The sequence below is a fragment of the Cucumis sativus genome, unplaced genomic scaffold, assembly GCF_000004075.3.
Source record: "Cucumis sativus cultivar 9930 unplaced genomic scaffold, Cucumber_9930_V3 scaffold66, whole genome shotgun sequence".
In the NCBI taxonomy this organism is placed as follows: domain Eukaryota; kingdom Viridiplantae; phylum Streptophyta; class Magnoliopsida; order Cucurbitales; family Cucurbitaceae; genus Cucumis; species Cucumis sativus.
In genome coordinates, this window is record NW_022279559.1 from 159,915 (window position 1) to 175,778 (window position 15,864).

Consider the following 15,864-nt stretch of genomic DNA (forward strand, 5'->3'; position numbering starts at 1 on the left):
CCTTCTTAGGTTTTATTGATCTCCATTTTGCTTCATCATTACTGCCTTTCCCTCTCTATTTCTGCAAAAATCTTCGTTTCAGAGGTTCATTGAATACTAATAATCTCTGAGATCGTTTCGTTTTTTCTCTTTCATTCTCTTCAAGTTTTGTATTTGATGGGTTTGAATTTATGAGCTCTTGCTCACTGAACTTTCTAGCTTTGCTCTCTTTCGTGCTTCAAAACAAGGTAATAATCCTCTGTTTTCTTTTGTCATATTGTGAAATGTAATGTGAAGAAAACTCTGTCTTCTTAAGCACATTCCCTTTTGTGTGTCTTGTCCTTTTCTTTACAAACACGCTTTCCTGTAGTGGGTTCTTGATTTCGTGCTGAGTTTTTGAGTTGTTCGTTGAAAAGAGGCTGCTCTGTTTTTCTATACAGGTTTCGCTTTGTTTTGCTCTGTTTCTCGTATTCATCTCGATGCTCTACAATGTCTGATGCTGGTGGATTTCTTTGAAAATCGAGTCCGGAAGCCATTGATTACAAAGTGAGTGTTCTTTTAATTAGTATTTTATGGCTTCGACCTCAATTTCATGACCTGGGTAGTGAAAGTTTTGGCGAGAAATGGGTGGTACGAACTCCAAAATCGAGAACAACGAAGCCCTACGCCTTTGTAAGGAGCGAAAACGGTACATCAAACAGGCCATCGATTCGAGATACGCTCTAGCCGCTGCGCATGTTTGTTACGTTCAGGCCCTCAGAAACGTCGGCGTTTCTCTCCGACGATATGCCGAGGCTGAGGTGTTGATAGAATCGTCTTTGTCAACATCGGCTACCGAGATCGACAAAACGCCGTCGCATTCCTCTTATCCGTCTCCATGTCCGTCGCACACTGCCGATGCTTCGGAGTCTCCATTGCAGGAAAGCCCCATTTCTCCGCCGATAGCCACTATTAGTTACATGGTCGCCGGAGGTGGAACTCCTCTTACTGTCAAGGTCCGGCCAAGTAACCATAGTTTTGTGTATGAAGAATCAGTTGCTGATTCTTCCCATTGCCTCCACCACCCCCGCCGCCACTCCACGAGTCAGGGCCGTCTTGGATTACTTTGATACCAATGATGAAATTGAGAGCTTTAGGTTTTTGGGGACTGGTGGAATGGATGTGAGCTTTGAGGATGAGAGAATGTGGAAGCAATTTAAGGGAGAAATGATTGATCCCACCAAAGATAAATCTCATGAAGGAACTTCAAAGCTAGAAGCAGTGCAAAAAGCTGGTGATAATGGTGAGAATTTGAGTTCCTTTGAGGCTGTTGAAGAAAGAAATTTGGAGATGACGAGACGGGAAGATAAAGAGGTTAATTCGGCAAGTTTATCAAACAAAGTTGTGCTTGAACAATCTGCTTCGAGAGGCGGGATGGAGTTGGAGAAGAGATTGTGTACTGAACAAGAGGATCCCTCAGAGTTTATTACTCATAGAGCTAAAGATTTTCTTTCCAGCATTAAGGAGATCGATAATCGGTTTCAGAGAGCTTCGGAATCTGGGAGGGAGATCTCTAGAATGCTTGAAGCCAATAAAATCAGAGTTGGATACCTTGAAGAAAACGGTACATTGAAGAAAAAATGTCAATTAACTGACTAATTTGCTTGAGTTAGTTATAGCTGTTCATATGTGTATTTGATTAGTTCATTAATTTCCACTGTTGTATCTCAACTCTTGCAGGAAGTATATCCGGTTTTGCTTTTCTCGACCCTTTACGTCGATTACGACTTGTTTGTTGTCCTGCAAACCTGCCCTCTATTCTCATGGTAAAGTTCTTTTTGGATGAAAGAGATAGAACCCTTGAATTTAATATTCTGATATAGCCCTTTCCTTGTTAAGCCTGCTGTATTAATAGAGTCATAATGTATATGTAGAAGAAGCTCATAAGACAAAAGTGATTACATGGAAAAGGTCAACATCAACTCGGTCATCTTCATCAAGGAATCCTCTTGCTGCCAAAGATGACGATGACAGTGGAAGTGAGTTTGTAGAAGAGTTCTGTATGATCTCTGGAAGTCATTCCTCTACCTTGGATCGGCTTTACGCGTGGGAGAGGAAACTCTACGATGAAGTCAAGGTACGTCGATGATATCATGGTGAAGTATCATTGGCAAAAGTTTATCGTATAGATGATATCTTGAGCTCATCATTTCAGTAATTGCATTCTAGCTTAAATCTTATAGATTGATGAACCATTTTTATGATATACAAAATGGTGAAGTATCATTAGCAAAAGTTTATCATACAGATGTTATCTTGAGCTGATTGTTTAGGTTATTGAAATCTTGAATAAGATTTTGGTGATCAATTTGCATTTTGACCTCTTTTTTTAATAAGATTTGTCTTTTCATATCACTCGTGCTTTTAGGCAAGCGAATCCATTAGGAAGGAGTATGATCGTAAGTGTGATCAACTCAGATATCTATTTGCAAAGGATTACAGTACACAAGTCATCGACAAAACGAGGGCAGTTGTCAAGGATCTGCACTCCCGGATACGAGTTGCAATTTATTCTGTTGATTCAATATCAAAACGCATTGAGAAAATGAGGGATGAAGAGATGCAGCCACAACTTATTGAGCTCATTCAGGGGTAAGAAGGGATCTTATTTTCCTCTTCACAACCGAAGTGATTAGGCGATATGACTCATTTTGTAGCCGGTTATTATAGATTGTTTGCTGTTTTGTCAATACTTTTTTGTTTCGGTGCAGGTTGATCAGGATGTGGAAGGCGATGCTTGAATGTCATCACTCACAGTACATAACAATATCATTGGCATATCATTCAAAGAGTACTGCCATGGGTACACCTCGAGCAGATGCACAGAGGCAGATATCGATCCAACTTCAACAAGAAATCGAATGTTTTGGCCTAAGCTTTGCAAACTGGATCAACAGCCTTGCATCGTATGTTGGTGCTTTGAACGGCTGGCTACAGCATTGTATTCAGCCACAGGATCGTTCAAAGAGCAGAAGGCCATTCTCTCCTCGCCGTGTCATTGCCCCACCTATCTTTGTCCTTTGTCGTGATTGGTTAATCGGAATTGATGACCTTCCATCCAATGAACTCAGCAATGCCATCAGAGCCTTCTTGGAGAATTGAACTGTTCAATATCCCAACAAGCTGAACTACAGAGGAAACAGAAGCTTGTCGAAGCAAACACTGGTGAAGAACTAGAAGGGAAGGCCGACGAAAATGCCACATTCTCTTCAAATATAAGTTGCATACATTCAAGTTTAACAAAAGTTCTCGATCGACTAACGAAATTTTCTGAGGCCTCACTCAAAATGTACGAAGATGTTAGACAGAAAAGCGAGGCCGCACAATCAACATATTTGAATTATAAGCCAGTTAGATATTAACCATGTAATTAAGGGGAAGTACAAATATGTCTCAAGTTGGGCTGAGATGGAATATTTGTATAGTTTTGAGGAATTTGTTGCATGATGATGATGCTCATTTTATTCTGCTTCCAGAAATCCTGTTGATTTCTTGAAAGTCAAATTCTTTTCTTTCCTTTTTTCTTCATTATTGTGATCTTAGGCAGAATCTAATCAATTTAGGACCATTGAATTCTAGGAAAGGCGTTCTAGTTCTAACTAAAGGCCTCAATATCTGTTAGGAATTCCTATTTGTACAAAGTCAAAGTCCATAATCAAATTCTTGAATATGAATAATGTATGTTGAGAAAAAAAAAATGGTTGAGACCATGAAAATTTAACACCTTAATCGAGATTGAAAGCATAAAGTGCTTCTCGCTTTAATTCTTCCTTCAATTTTTCATTACATCATCATAAAGCATGTTTTGATCAAAATTGTCAACAAAAATTTAACACCTTAATTGGAACTGAAAGTATTAAAGTGTATCTTGCTTTATTCTTCCTTTAAATTTTCCATTAACTAATCATTAAGATGTAAAAGAATATAAAACAAAATAGTAGAAGAAAAGCTAACATTGAGTAACAGTTTGGCCAAACTTCTTTGACAGAACAAATCCTTTTAGATAATGTCATTTCTTAACGTAAATATCAATTGCAACCAATATTTAATCATTGACATTTCTATCAACATCTTATGATCTCCATATTTTATGTATCAATACATAGGAGAAAAGACACCACCATGACAATGGGTATACCAGAATCATTTGAGGTTTCAAGAATTGGCAGTCAATGATTTGTATAAGTGATAGTAGAACTTATCGAGGTTTTAGAAGCCTAACCACCCCTACTAATCGCCTTCAAGTTTGAATACGATTTGCGTGGGTTGGCAATCAGAACCCGACGTATTGTGTGTATTGGGAGTAAGCATTTGACTGCATTGCAATGGGAGCCCGAGTTACATGATCTGGAAGATCAAATGCATCAACTAGTTCTTGTGCAACGTTTCTCACTTGAAAACATAGATATTCGGTGAGCTTGTGAATTGCCTGCAGGGCAGAATGAAAATTAGCAGACGAATTCAACTCGAGGAAATGGAAACAGTGTATGATATTTAGTTATTTATACACCATTTGATGCTGGCTACAAATACCTTTGCTTTGTTGGGAGCTACATAGTCAACATTTCGGTAAGTTCCAATGTCGTTCCATATACGATCCAAGGCGTAAAGATCGCATACGAGTTTCAGAGTAGCCTGTGTATTCGCATTGGGACATCTGATGTAAAATAACAATTTGTTAAACTCAAGAACAGAAAACAATATGAAGCAACTACAGGTGTTGGAATGAGAGGAACCTTTGTATAGCTTCAATAAATTGAGCAAGGATTACAGACTCGATATGAGATTCTGCAAGAGTTAGAAGGTGATTCAGGCATCTATTCCATGCGCCAAAGCCACCAAGGGTTTTAGTATGCTTGCGAAGACGAACAGCCACACTTTGAAGTAACCGAGATGTTCGATACTGTGAGATGAATATCATGAAGAATAAGGACTCTGAGTTTGAACATTAGAAGCATTTTCATTTTCAGGAGGCAACTGTTATTATACTCACTTGGAAGGCATCTAGCTGAAACTTAGGATCTCGCAGATGGTCCGCACTTTCCCAGCGTGCAGTGACGGGATTTGGCTGAGACAGATATGTATTCATGGATTCTCGCAAGTAGTTCCATGTAAGTGCAAGTGTCCCACCTTGAAATTTCTCCTTGTATTGCTTCAAGAGGTATGCTGCGACCTATACAAAAAGAGAAAAGTTCAGCTCTAGTCATCCAACGGTTAAAAATTATTAGAAGTTCTTTTGCATCATAGAGATGAGCCTAATAACTAATAGCAAGAACCCAGAATGAATGAATTGAAGAATAAATATACTATCATCTAAGGGAAAACCAATGGCCAACAAGCAAATGATTATGTTAGCAAAACCTGTTGTAGAAGAACTGTATTGTCCCCTTCAAAAGTTTGAAAAATATCATGATCGTTCCTAAGGGTACCAAAGCGATTGACAGCAGCATATCCATGGCCACCACAGGCTTCCCTGCAGGTACTCAATGACTTCGCTGTGTATGAAGTAATGTAAGCCTTAAGCCCCGCTGATAATGCATGCACATCTCCAACTAGTTCTTCATCATGAGTCTTCTTCATCTGTGTATACTTCTCCACTAGTTGTATAGTAGCAAATTGGAAGGCGTATGTTGATGCCAGCATTGGCATTAGCTTGTGTTGTTGAGATTGGTAATCCAGAATACTGACTTCAGCCTGCTTTGGAGGACCGAATTGCTGACGTAACAGCGAATATCGAATTGCAATTGTAGAAGCAATCTTAAGAACACTAGCTGACGAATATGCCAGGGCAACTCTTCCACCTACAAGTTCTCCTAACGTGGCTGCAAATCTTTTATTGATCGATGGTAAACTACTCTTATACTTCCCATCTCGGGAAACCTGTCCAAATCGATCAAGGAGATTATCTCGTGGAATTCTCACTGAACGGAATCTCAATGCTCCATTATCCACCCCATTGAGGCCTACCTTGTGGCCACAATCGTGTATTTCAATTCCAGGAAGAGTTTTATGAGTCTTAAGATCTCTTATTGGAACAATGAACGCATGAACACCCATATCAGCAGTCTTCTTAGAACCGTGAGTTGGCAACACCAGCTTAGCGAAAACAGTGGCAAATTTTCCATGAACTGCAGCATTGCCAATCCACCATTTGATGGCTCCATCATTTGGTGTATTGATAATGAATTCATCAGTGATCAGATCAAATGTAGCTGTTGTTTGTAGACCCTGAACGTTTGAGCCTTCAAAGAAGTAAAAGGAAGAGATTCTATATCAAAATGCAAACCTATAGTACTGAACAAGATCTGAAATAAGCTCACAAGATTTAATTAGATTCCCTAAAGTTAAGCATCTAATTAATATTACCATATAAGTTGTATAGCATACAACATAAAATGAGGTGTGAACTTAGTGGAAAACAAGTTCTTTGTGCTACAGATAAGGCTAAACTTCTTTAAAAAATAAAAAATAAACAACAAAATTCTACATTCTAAACTTACCATGATGAAGTTCAGTCATAGCAAAACATCCAGGATAATCCACATTGTCAATACCATCAAAGAATTTGTCTCTGTGCTTTTTGGTTCCTAAATTGAGAACAGAGCCGCCCCAAAGACTACAAAATGAAACATAAATATGCCAAATTTCAATTAATATAGCATAACTAAGCTTAACTCAAATTCATGGTCAGCAAATTTTCTTCACTCTAGAGAAGAAGAGCTCAAAAGTTTGGAAGAGAAATTCCAGTTAAATTCATGGTGAGCAAATGTTTTGGTCAAAAGGATTTTCCTGATTAAACTAATCCAAATTAAAGATTGAAACTTAAAACACGCTACCCAAGAAACTGTAGTTCTTTGTTAGAACTTACATCCAATATATAAATTCTCAAATTAGTTCCAACATTGAGAAACTTATTCTCATATGTTCTCCAAGTTTATTGCGAGAATCTAGATAATATGTTTTATTTTATATTAATGAAATATTGGGTACAAAAAATTATAGTAAAAAAGGTCTAAAGAAACTGATATGGAGAAAAACAGAATAACTCCAAATAATATTTGAAGTGATTTAGCTAAAGCCTAATTAAGAAAGAAACAAAACAATTTGATCCAAGATTCAATATTCAAGAAGGAGATGATATGATATGAAAATAAAGACGACCTGAACTGTACACCCATTTTAATGGCAAGAGAGACATCGACGCTTCCAACGGCTTCCATAATGGCGAAATATTTACCAGGATCTTCATTGACAAACCTAAACGGCTTAATTCCGGCCTCTCTCACGAGACCGATCAATTGCTTCATACAAAGCTCCCGATGATCGTTCATAGAGATCTCTACCGGCGTTTGCAATTCAGGCCTCGAATTGAAGTAGTCAAAAACGCGCTCTTGAATCTCCCTATGTTTCCCCCTCATAAACACTGATAAACTTTCCATGTCGACATCCATTCTGCCCACCTTGGAATTTCCGGCGCACGTTACGATTTCCATTCTGTACGAATCATCTCCGGGAAGGGGAATCATGGGAGTCAGGTGCAAGGACAGACGCTCGATCCGCCGGGAGGCTGCATGAGATTCATCCTCGGGCGCCCGATTTGATTCTCTTGGTGATGCCATGTCTTCGGACGACGATCGCAAACACGTTGAGAAAGAGATAGAAGCTAAGGTACCGGAAGGCGGTTGGGGGATTGATTAAAAGAGGAAGGGGAGCAGACGTGGCGTTCGTTGAATATATACGTGTCGAAATATGATTGGGAGATGTGGGTGCCAGTTGAATTGGCGCGTTTCTCAAAGCAGTTTGGATAAAGGAAGAAGCTTTTGGACATTCACATTTCACATTTTATAACATATCTTTACTCTTTATTTACCAATTTTCAATCTCTAACTTATGAAGGAATAGACTTTTTTATTTCTGTAATTTCATTCAATTTTTAGTTTTTATATTTTAATATATCTTTACATTATATATTTATGTTGAAGGTCATATTTTTCGGTTTTCATTACTTATTATTTGTTAATATTAAATAAATTATTAGAGTTAGAAAAATATTGCTATCAAATAAATTCAAATTTTATTTTCGGTTAATAAATTAAACATAGGACAAACCTATTTAATTCCTATTACGATTTCCAACTGTAGTGAACAAAATCAATAAATTAATAATTTAGATTATAAATATAAAAGAAATAATACAATATATATCCAATTGATAATTGTTATTATTGGTAAGTAAATGGTATTTAAAATTTTAGAAGGGCCTTACCGTGTTTTACTCATCAAAATTTCCAAATCAAGGGACGTAAATAGGATAACTATAATGAGACATTCAAATTGACAATTTCCACTTTCAAATTATTATGATAATTACTTCATGAAAATGTGGTGCATTGGACAATAATCAATCATCAGTCCCTCAAATTATCTCAATCTCGAATTTCTATTATTTCCATGATCTGAAGTAATGGCATATGATAGAATCTCAATAACGATTTTCTTTCTTGGACAATTCTCTATCAATGGCAAAAAATTGGATATCTAAACCCCTGTTCGGTGTTCATTCACCTATTCTTCTGAGACTTTGAAAAAAGTGTATGATAGAATCAAATTGTTGATGCCGTCCATTTTTGGGTCAGTTTCAAACTCAGGATCAATATAGAAGAACACCTGCAGAATCAGGTCATGAACCATATGATTCCCCTAAAAACTCCAACTACAAAAATGAATTTTATACACTTACAGGCATGTCGATCTGCTCCCCGGGAAGGAGACGTTGCTCTTCAAAGCAAAAGCATTGTATTTTATTGAAGTAGATTGCGGCCTGTAACAAAGTTCAAGTGCAAAAGAAAAGTTTCAATCTTCTTTGTTATTTTGATGAGTTCTATACAGAAACGAACATTTGTCTATTTCCTGACAGCCTCAAAAGTTTGAAACAACTATTATGTTATGAAATTGATAAAGTAAGATGGATAAGGAGGCATAAACAGTAAAGAATCAGTCAGCATAGAGGTTTACGAAACTCACTAATCGTGTTTTCATATGCATTTACAGAAGGGACAGAGGGAGAATGATTTACTATTACAAAGAATATTACAGATCATTCATAAAGTAAGAGTTCCAGGTGCAACTTTGATTTTGTTCATTCGCGTTGATGTATTAACATAATTTTTTTTTCCATTCTAAAATTAAAAAAGATAGGCAACAGTTTTAAAAGATCAATCTACAAGCAGTTTCTAACATTTTTTTAAAAACCAAGCAAACCCATGTAGATTGTTAACCCTGGATAGAATTTACTCTTAACAAATGAATGATAGAACAGCGCAATGAAAAGATCAGTGACTTGAGAAACAAACTGAAAAAGCCAATGAAGATCAAACTTCATTGATCATCTTAACACTTCACAATTCAAGCACTAGCGAGATTTCCATAAATAAAGCCAATAATCTCCTTTACAGCATACAATAGTTGAAATTTATTAAAATTGTGGTTTCTACAATACAATGTAGGGAAACTAGTTACCTTCATAGGTGTAACATTGTACGTAGACACACCAGTAATTGGAGTTGAACTTCTATTTTCAGCAGTATAGAATGCAAGTGCACTTTCTCCAGGTTTTACCCTTACCTACAACAGATGAAGTTAGTTTTTACTCCATCGAAAGTATTGTTCCTTATGGAGCGTGCATATTTGTGCCTTATTGTTTCTTGTTGATGGAATGAGATGCCAGAAGTTAAGGACAAGTCAACAAATGAATGGCATTAGAACAGAAGTGAATGCAAACATTCCTACACGCACACAAGCAGAAGTATCAAGATTAAAACATTTTTTCGCAGAGCATGAGCGTGTGTGAGTTATACATGCATATGCATAAGGAAACACCTCTCTCTGTGTTGGAATAAACTTCCAAGGCATTCCATCAGCTACGTCAGCATTAAACTGGACAACAATATCCCTGGTAACAAAATGAAAATTTATCAGGCATTGAGAAATTAGACTTTTTTTTTATATATTTTTATTAATACAACATGAAAGAAAGGCCAACCACCTAAGGTTAGGGTGTAGAAGAAATCCCTCCCACACAAACTAAACCATCAAACCATTCCAATCATTAGTTATGAGACTATAATTACAAAAAAAGGTTTGAACGCCCACCAAGATGTAGAATCCTGTTCACTACACCGAAAATTATCCACCAGGGTGGCACAAAGAAGGGTCTTAAAAACCACAAACTTTGAAGCCCAGAACGCAGAACCAGCAACAAATGTAAAATAGCTACAACGTGGATTGTTCTAAGTAAAAGTGATTCAGTAAATCATTTTCTTGTAACAAATGAAACTTCAAGTATCTTTCTTACAGATAAATTCATTTAAACCAGATCGACTCTATTAAATTGTGGTTGTTCCAACTCTTCAGGCTGATTGACTCCTTCTCGAACACCTATAGTCCATCTTACCTCTCTCACAAAAAATCCTTTAAGTTTTTCATGCTTTAAAGCCCGACAAATTCTCTCCACAGCCAGTATCAATACATCCAATTTTAAGATGCCATCCAGGAAAAAAGCAACGAATTTTGAGTGGCAAAGAACTGATATCATAACAAAAACTCGGAATACCTTTGATTGTTGAAACAATCAATATAACCTACCAACAACCTATTTGAGTTAACTTTAAGACTAAAAGCTCTCTCTTGAAGAGCAACATAACCTTGAACAAATTCCTTATCAATTCCACAAAGGGAAGAGCAAGGGTCACTCACACGATTGAAGATGATTAACAAAATTTTGGTCTATGACAATAATACAATCTTCTATGACTGGAGTGCTTGCTTATTCAACAATTAACTTAAAGCATTGTTGCAGATCCTTAGAAGGTTGACTAACGTGTCCATTTAAAAGTACAAGCAAGAGTAACCTTCTCCAGCATGTTGCCCAAAGTTATACATTTGGTGGATACATAAATCTTTAGATCATTCAATCTTGCAACATCGAAGAAAAGGAAAGACTCTTTCCTTGAGACCATGTTTACTTTTGAAAGGTAATTATTTTATCCAAATATTGTGAGTAGCTACTTGTGCTTCAATTTTTCTTCAAGGATATTTTCTATATAATAATAATAATATAAATGAAGAAGAAACTATGATTGTTTTGCTTGCTAAAAGTATTATTGATGGTAAGGCATTGCAATCTAACGACAATTGAAAAAACCAAAGGCAGTCAAAATATTATTTCATTTACTGTCCTAATTTATTCAATTTCCATCGGCTTCTAAACGTTTGCATCTATGCCTCACATTCTGCAACAAACCAGCTTGCAACTGCACATCTAATCTAGTGCAAACATGAAAAGATACAATGCACAAAAGTATTGCAATGCTTGTACTAAGGTTTAGCAGGACAATTAGTTTAGCAACAAAATACTTGAAAAATAAAACCGTAACTAATCCAATCATTGCTTCAAAATAGAACTACATTAAAGAGAATTGAAACCTTGTAGTTACTGTTCCATCTTTAGCATGGCGAGCAATTTTTTCTTCAACACTCTGCATAAAGGAAATCCTTTCTCAATTGAAAAGCAAAGGTATGAGGAATCTGACACAATAACAAAAACTAAAGAAAAATACCTCACGGCGCTGAACAGTGCCCCCATAACCAGTAGCTTGGCAGAACCTCCTATAAAGAGGAACAGCCGCATAACTACATCCTACCATGGTAAGAACCAATGCTACAAGGTAGAAAAGCATATTTTTGGACTTCCGTTCAATAGCAGCTGTAGAGTAGCTGCGCTGAATATTGTGCAAGGAAGAATACCTCCCAATATAACGAGTAGAAAGGGGTGAAAACCAATGCTTTTGAAATGACTGTGAATGAAAGCCGCGTCCCATTTTTAATTCACATACATCTAAACCAGTACCTCTTTTATAAACATTACAAGTTCGACTTAAACTATAAGTTGACTGCAGTAGAAAGTTGGATGTCAACCTGCATCCAAAAAGCATAGAGTGAGCATCTGTCAACAAAATCAATAACCAATCAGCAATGTGATAGTGGAGATAGATTAAAAATATACTTTCTGGCAAGCACGAGTAATCAAATAATTCTAGTCAGTAAGTCACTCATAATAACAAAATACCCTAAGTTAAGGATCATACAGGATTAGCCAAAAACTCATATAACATATGAGATCCAAAGATGTTAGTTCTCTGAGATTTAGAGATAAACGAGGTGTACTGGTTTGTTTGAGGACATCGAGTGAAACTGAAATCAGGAATGATAAAAGTGGTGTACTGTAAGCGGGAAGGAACAATTTTAAAATTAGTAAGAATTCCAGGTGTATGAAATATTAGTATAGTCCATAGGATATTTGATTAGATAGAAATAATAGACTTGCCAATGGAAAAGCTAAAAAATTGAAGCAAGGTGTTCAACATAGCAAAATTCCATTTATCATCTTTTTTTCTTTCTTTCTTTCTTTCCTCAAATTGGGGAGCGCTTTCTGTAGAATTCTTGGTTCGCTCCAGTTTCCGATTCTGTTACGTGGAATTTTATTTCACTTTGTAGCTTTTCACGTAAGAATGAAAATTTTGTTTTGAAATTAGCATATATAAGACAGATACACCATTAACAATTATAAACTGTCATTGACAAATCAGACCACCTGCTTATATGGAAATACTAGAAATTTGATTCACCAATCACTACTTTTATGTAATTAATAACTTGGATTCCATATCATAAGTTCTTATGGGGCAAGAAAAGACTTGTCAAGAAAGAACAGGACGAGTAAGTTTTAAAAGCATTAACTATGTATTAACACGTCAAATCAATTATAGTGAGAAGAAAAACTCCTCAACTATCAGCAAGTTTAATGAATTAATATAACTATCTTAACGGTAACAAACATTGAACTGTATCTTTCATCAAGGGAAAACCATAGTCCCAGGAAAAACTTACGATGCATGAACATGTGAACTGAGATTACCATTGCGAGACCAGATGTAGCTTGGACACTGTAACCCATGATCAGCCTCATAGCAGGATGCTGCTGTTGCAAAGCTCAAATGTTCTGGCACGCCATCTCCAAGAAAAGCAAGTGCTCCAAAGGACTGCATCAAACAAGAAGATCCAGGTTGATCAATCTTTGAGAAAGGTTGAGAAAGATGGAACCTTCATTTACAATCTAGAGTAAATTAAGATAGCACAATTTCACAATTTTGACAAAATATTGCAGATTTGATTTGTCAAATGAGTTCTCCAGGGAAAAAGAAGAAAAAAAAGGCAACGTTCTTACGGTAGACTGGGTCTTAAGCTTCCTCCTTAGTAACTGCCCGATCATTCCTCCACCAGCCATTTTAGTAAGTATTCCATAAGCTGGTTAAGAAGCCAAACAAAGAGTTTAGAATAATAAAAATGAAGATAAATAAGCATTTCAGGCATAGCTCAAAATAACCATACTTCATAATTAACGTAAATAGCCTTAGCTTGTTTCTTTTAAAAGAACACTTTTGTTTTCTTCTATGGGAGCATGTGGTTCCAATATACGCATATTCCATTACCAACCTCCAGAAGGCCATCATACAAACACAGATTCAAAATAAATAAATTAAAAAAATAAGAAATACAATCGCTATCAAAGGACTGAAAGGTAGTAAGAAAAAGTTTGCCTTCACATTACAAGTTCAACTATTTAAATAACTGGTGCAACCATGTATGGTATACAACTTCTAATTGGAGTGCAATCCACAAATCCTTTAGTAATATTTCCTCTTTTATGATTATTACTATTTAAAATAAGAAACAAAACTTTAATTATCAAAAAAGAGGAGTACAAAAGAAAAGAGATGGGGTATCCCCACCAAGCCAAATGGATAACAAAAAAGGTTTCCTATCCACACCCCGATTTAGGTTTTTCCCTCTAACCTAGATCGTGGCATGGAAATACTTTTTGAACACGACCTTTCAATCTAAAAGACAAGCGAACAAGTTTTATAAAATTCTATAGAAAATTCGACAGCATCTCCCCTAAAATATGGGTCGTTAGCCAAAACCTGAAAAGAGAGGAAAACTACACTTTTATATATATAATCTTCACACTTATATTAGCATCGACGGTGTCTCACCACAAACTCATCCAAACTAGTCCAGAGTCTCAGTTGGAGTTTATATCCAAACTTGTCCCAAACAAACTTAAGTGTGGTGAACAATACTTTAGAGTTCTCCAAGTCTCGACTCTTCTATTCAAAACATTGTGGCGACATTATTTTCATGTCAAAACTAAATGGGCATTCATGAAACTTACTAAAATTACCCAAAATCTTACTAAATACTCATCAGAGTAGCCTTAATTCTAATGGATAGCACATAACAACCTTGTAACTTCAAAGTCTAGCATTCAACATTATGGGCTATTCAATATCAACACTAAAGTTAAATGGGTACTCAAGACCCAAACCATAAAGCTTGAAATTTTACACAAATTTGTGTCGATCACCCAATTTTGAACTTCCTGACAGCTAGACAGCGATTAAATTCCCCTCGAGAACCCAAATCTAACACCAAAATGTAATGGATAATGTTTAATTCAAGCCAAAACTTGGTGGGTGTTTGAAAGTTTACAAGAAACACGATAGAATATAATAGATCTTACCCCAAAGCCAAAATTTAGCGCGAACGGCGGAGCCACGTGGTGTTCACAGCTGCGGTACAAGACAAATATGAGACAAGACAAGTAGTGGCGATTTGGTCGTCGTCCGGCGAGTCAAGCGGCGCAAGGGTGGCTGGGTGGTGGCGTCGACTGAAGGAGAGGAAGAGAGGGGTTTTGGACTTGTCGACGGCAAGCTACGCCGTGGCCGGCGTGCGAGAGAGAGATAGTGAGCGGAAGAGAAGTTCAAGAGAGGGGAGGGCTGTGCGCTCGAAACGTGTAGAAGAAGTCTCCCGCCCTTCTTTAGTTGGGCTAGGGGTATAAACGGGTTACTAGCTTATAGCAAGTTGAGTGATTTATGATCGGCAGAAACTAAAAAGATTCCAAATAGATACAAATTAAATAGTCATGGATATAAAGCTTCAACTGAAATTAGCAAGAAAATCTGTTGAGAAATGTGCTGACAAATATGTCACATATTTCAACAACTACTAGCTACTGATCCAAGAAGATTAAACAAAATTCACTTAGAACCTACATTTGAATAAGAAAAACTATAACAGCGGGATTGCGCCAACTTCTATTAATTCATCAAGTTCATCGCATTCATAAACACCAATTTCTAAAACAGAAGAAGCCAACAACAAAAACACCAAATTCCAAAAAACAAATCCAACAAATTCAAAAAATGAAACATGCCCAAAAGGGACAGCTTGCCTGAGTTTCAATCTCACAAACAATCAACAAAAATGGGTCTTAAACAAAGGTAAGATACAGAAACAGAACCCAACCCTGAGAATAGGCCAAAAACTGGATGAAAAGAGCGAAAAACAATATGGTAAGATAAGAAAAAGAAAGAAGGAACTAGATAAGCCTCTGACCTGAGGTTTTAGGACTCACGAAATAAATCCTAATCAATATACGAGAGCAGAAAATCCAGAAGCATTCTTCAAAATTGCATCAGGGGGAATTGTGGAAGAAACGATTCGAGCAAAAAAAAACATCAAATAAACAACCCAACCCTTGTTTAGTTGGGCTGGGGAGGGGTCTGTATTCCTCCAAAATCGACCCAACCCAAATAGCCACGGTCTGTGTACGACTGAACCGAACCGAACCGGGTTGGGTGGGGGTTTCTTTTGTACAAATTCACATAGAAACGAAGATTTCCTTTTATTTCTTCAAATCTTTGTTATTATTGAATGTGAAGAATT

General features: G+C 36.7%; 2 protein-coding genes and 1 pseudogene across 6 annotated transcripts; 1 reads left to right on the forward strand and 2 right to left on the reverse strand.

The window, feature by feature from the left end:
* Positions 1 to 3,716, forward strand: LOC116406109 (annotated as a pseudogene).
* Positions 3,717 to 3,943: 227 nt separating this feature from the next.
* On the reverse strand, positions 3,944 to 7,698 carry LOC101218159 (acyl-coenzyme A oxidase, peroxisomal). Its single transcript, XM_004146824.3, has 7 exons — positions 7,180 to 7,698; positions 6,519 to 6,634; positions 5,380 to 6,260; positions 5,012 to 5,191; positions 4,755 to 4,921; positions 4,552 to 4,675; positions 3,944 to 4,447 (listed from the first exon to the last, which is right to left on the reverse strand). Exons 1-7 carry the CDS (start codon positions 7,635 to 7,637, stop codon positions 4,292 to 4,294), a joined length of 2,082 nt encoding a protein of 693 aa, XP_004146872.1. The 5' UTR covers positions 7,638 to 7,698; the 3' UTR covers positions 3,944 to 4,291.
* Positions 7,699 to 8,352: 654 nt separating this feature from the next.
* LOC116406128 (cytochrome c oxidase assembly protein COX11, mitochondrial-like) lies at positions 8,353 to 15,627 on the reverse strand. Of its 5 annotated transcripts, XM_031889833.1 has the most exons (11): positions 15,535 to 15,623; positions 14,660 to 15,025; positions 13,468 to 13,572; positions 13,304 to 13,383; positions 12,967 to 13,118; positions 11,637 to 11,994; positions 11,503 to 11,555; positions 9,898 to 9,970; positions 9,538 to 9,642; positions 8,759 to 8,839; positions 8,353 to 8,685 (listed from the first exon to the last, which is right to left on the reverse strand). In XM_031889833.1, the coding sequence occupies exons 4-11, from the start codon at positions 13,361 to 13,363 to the stop codon at positions 8,584 to 8,586; spliced, it is 984 nt and encodes a 327-aa protein (XP_031745693.1). In that variant the 5' UTR covers positions 13,364 to 13,383; positions 13,468 to 13,572; positions 14,660 to 15,025; positions 15,535 to 15,623; the 3' UTR covers positions 8,353 to 8,583. The 5 variants fall into 5 exon arrangements, with proteins under 5 accessions (XP_031745693.1, XP_031745690.1, XP_031745692.1 ...); XM_031889830.1 differs by lacking the exon at positions 13,468 to 13,572; XM_031889832.1 differs by lacking the exon at positions 13,468 to 13,572 and having other exon boundaries at positions 14,660 to 14,965; positions 15,535 to 15,621.
* Positions 15,628 to 15,864: the final 237 nt, after the last annotated feature.

Excerpts from the sequence above, each read along its gene's own strand:
- LOC101218159 (XM_004146824.3), bottom strand. The coding sequence starts at position 7,637 with ATGGCATCACCAAGAGAATCAAATCGGGCGCCCGAGGATGAATCTCAT. Across the intron at positions 5,192-5,379 it reads ATACAGTTCTTCTACAACAG|GTCGCAGCATACCTCTTGAA; the intron begins GTTTTGCTAACA and ends CTTTTTGTATAG. Across the intron at positions 4,448-4,551 it reads TAGCTCCCAACAAAGCAAAG|GCAATTCACAAGCTCACCGA; the intron begins GTATTTGTAGCC and ends TCTGCCCTGCAG.
- LOC116406128 (XM_031889834.1), bottom strand. The coding sequence starts at position 13,363 with ATGGCTGGTGGAGGAATGATCGGGCAGTTACTAAGGAGGAAGCTTAAG. Across the intron at positions 11,995-12,966 it reads AGTTCACATGTTCATGCATC|GTTGACATCCAACTTTCTAC; the intron begins GTAAGTTTTTCC and ends TTTTGGATGCAG. Across the intron at positions 8,686-8,758 it reads GGGAGCAGATCGACATGCCT|GTGTTCTTCTATATTGATCC; the intron begins GTAAGTGTATAA and ends CTGATTCTGCAG.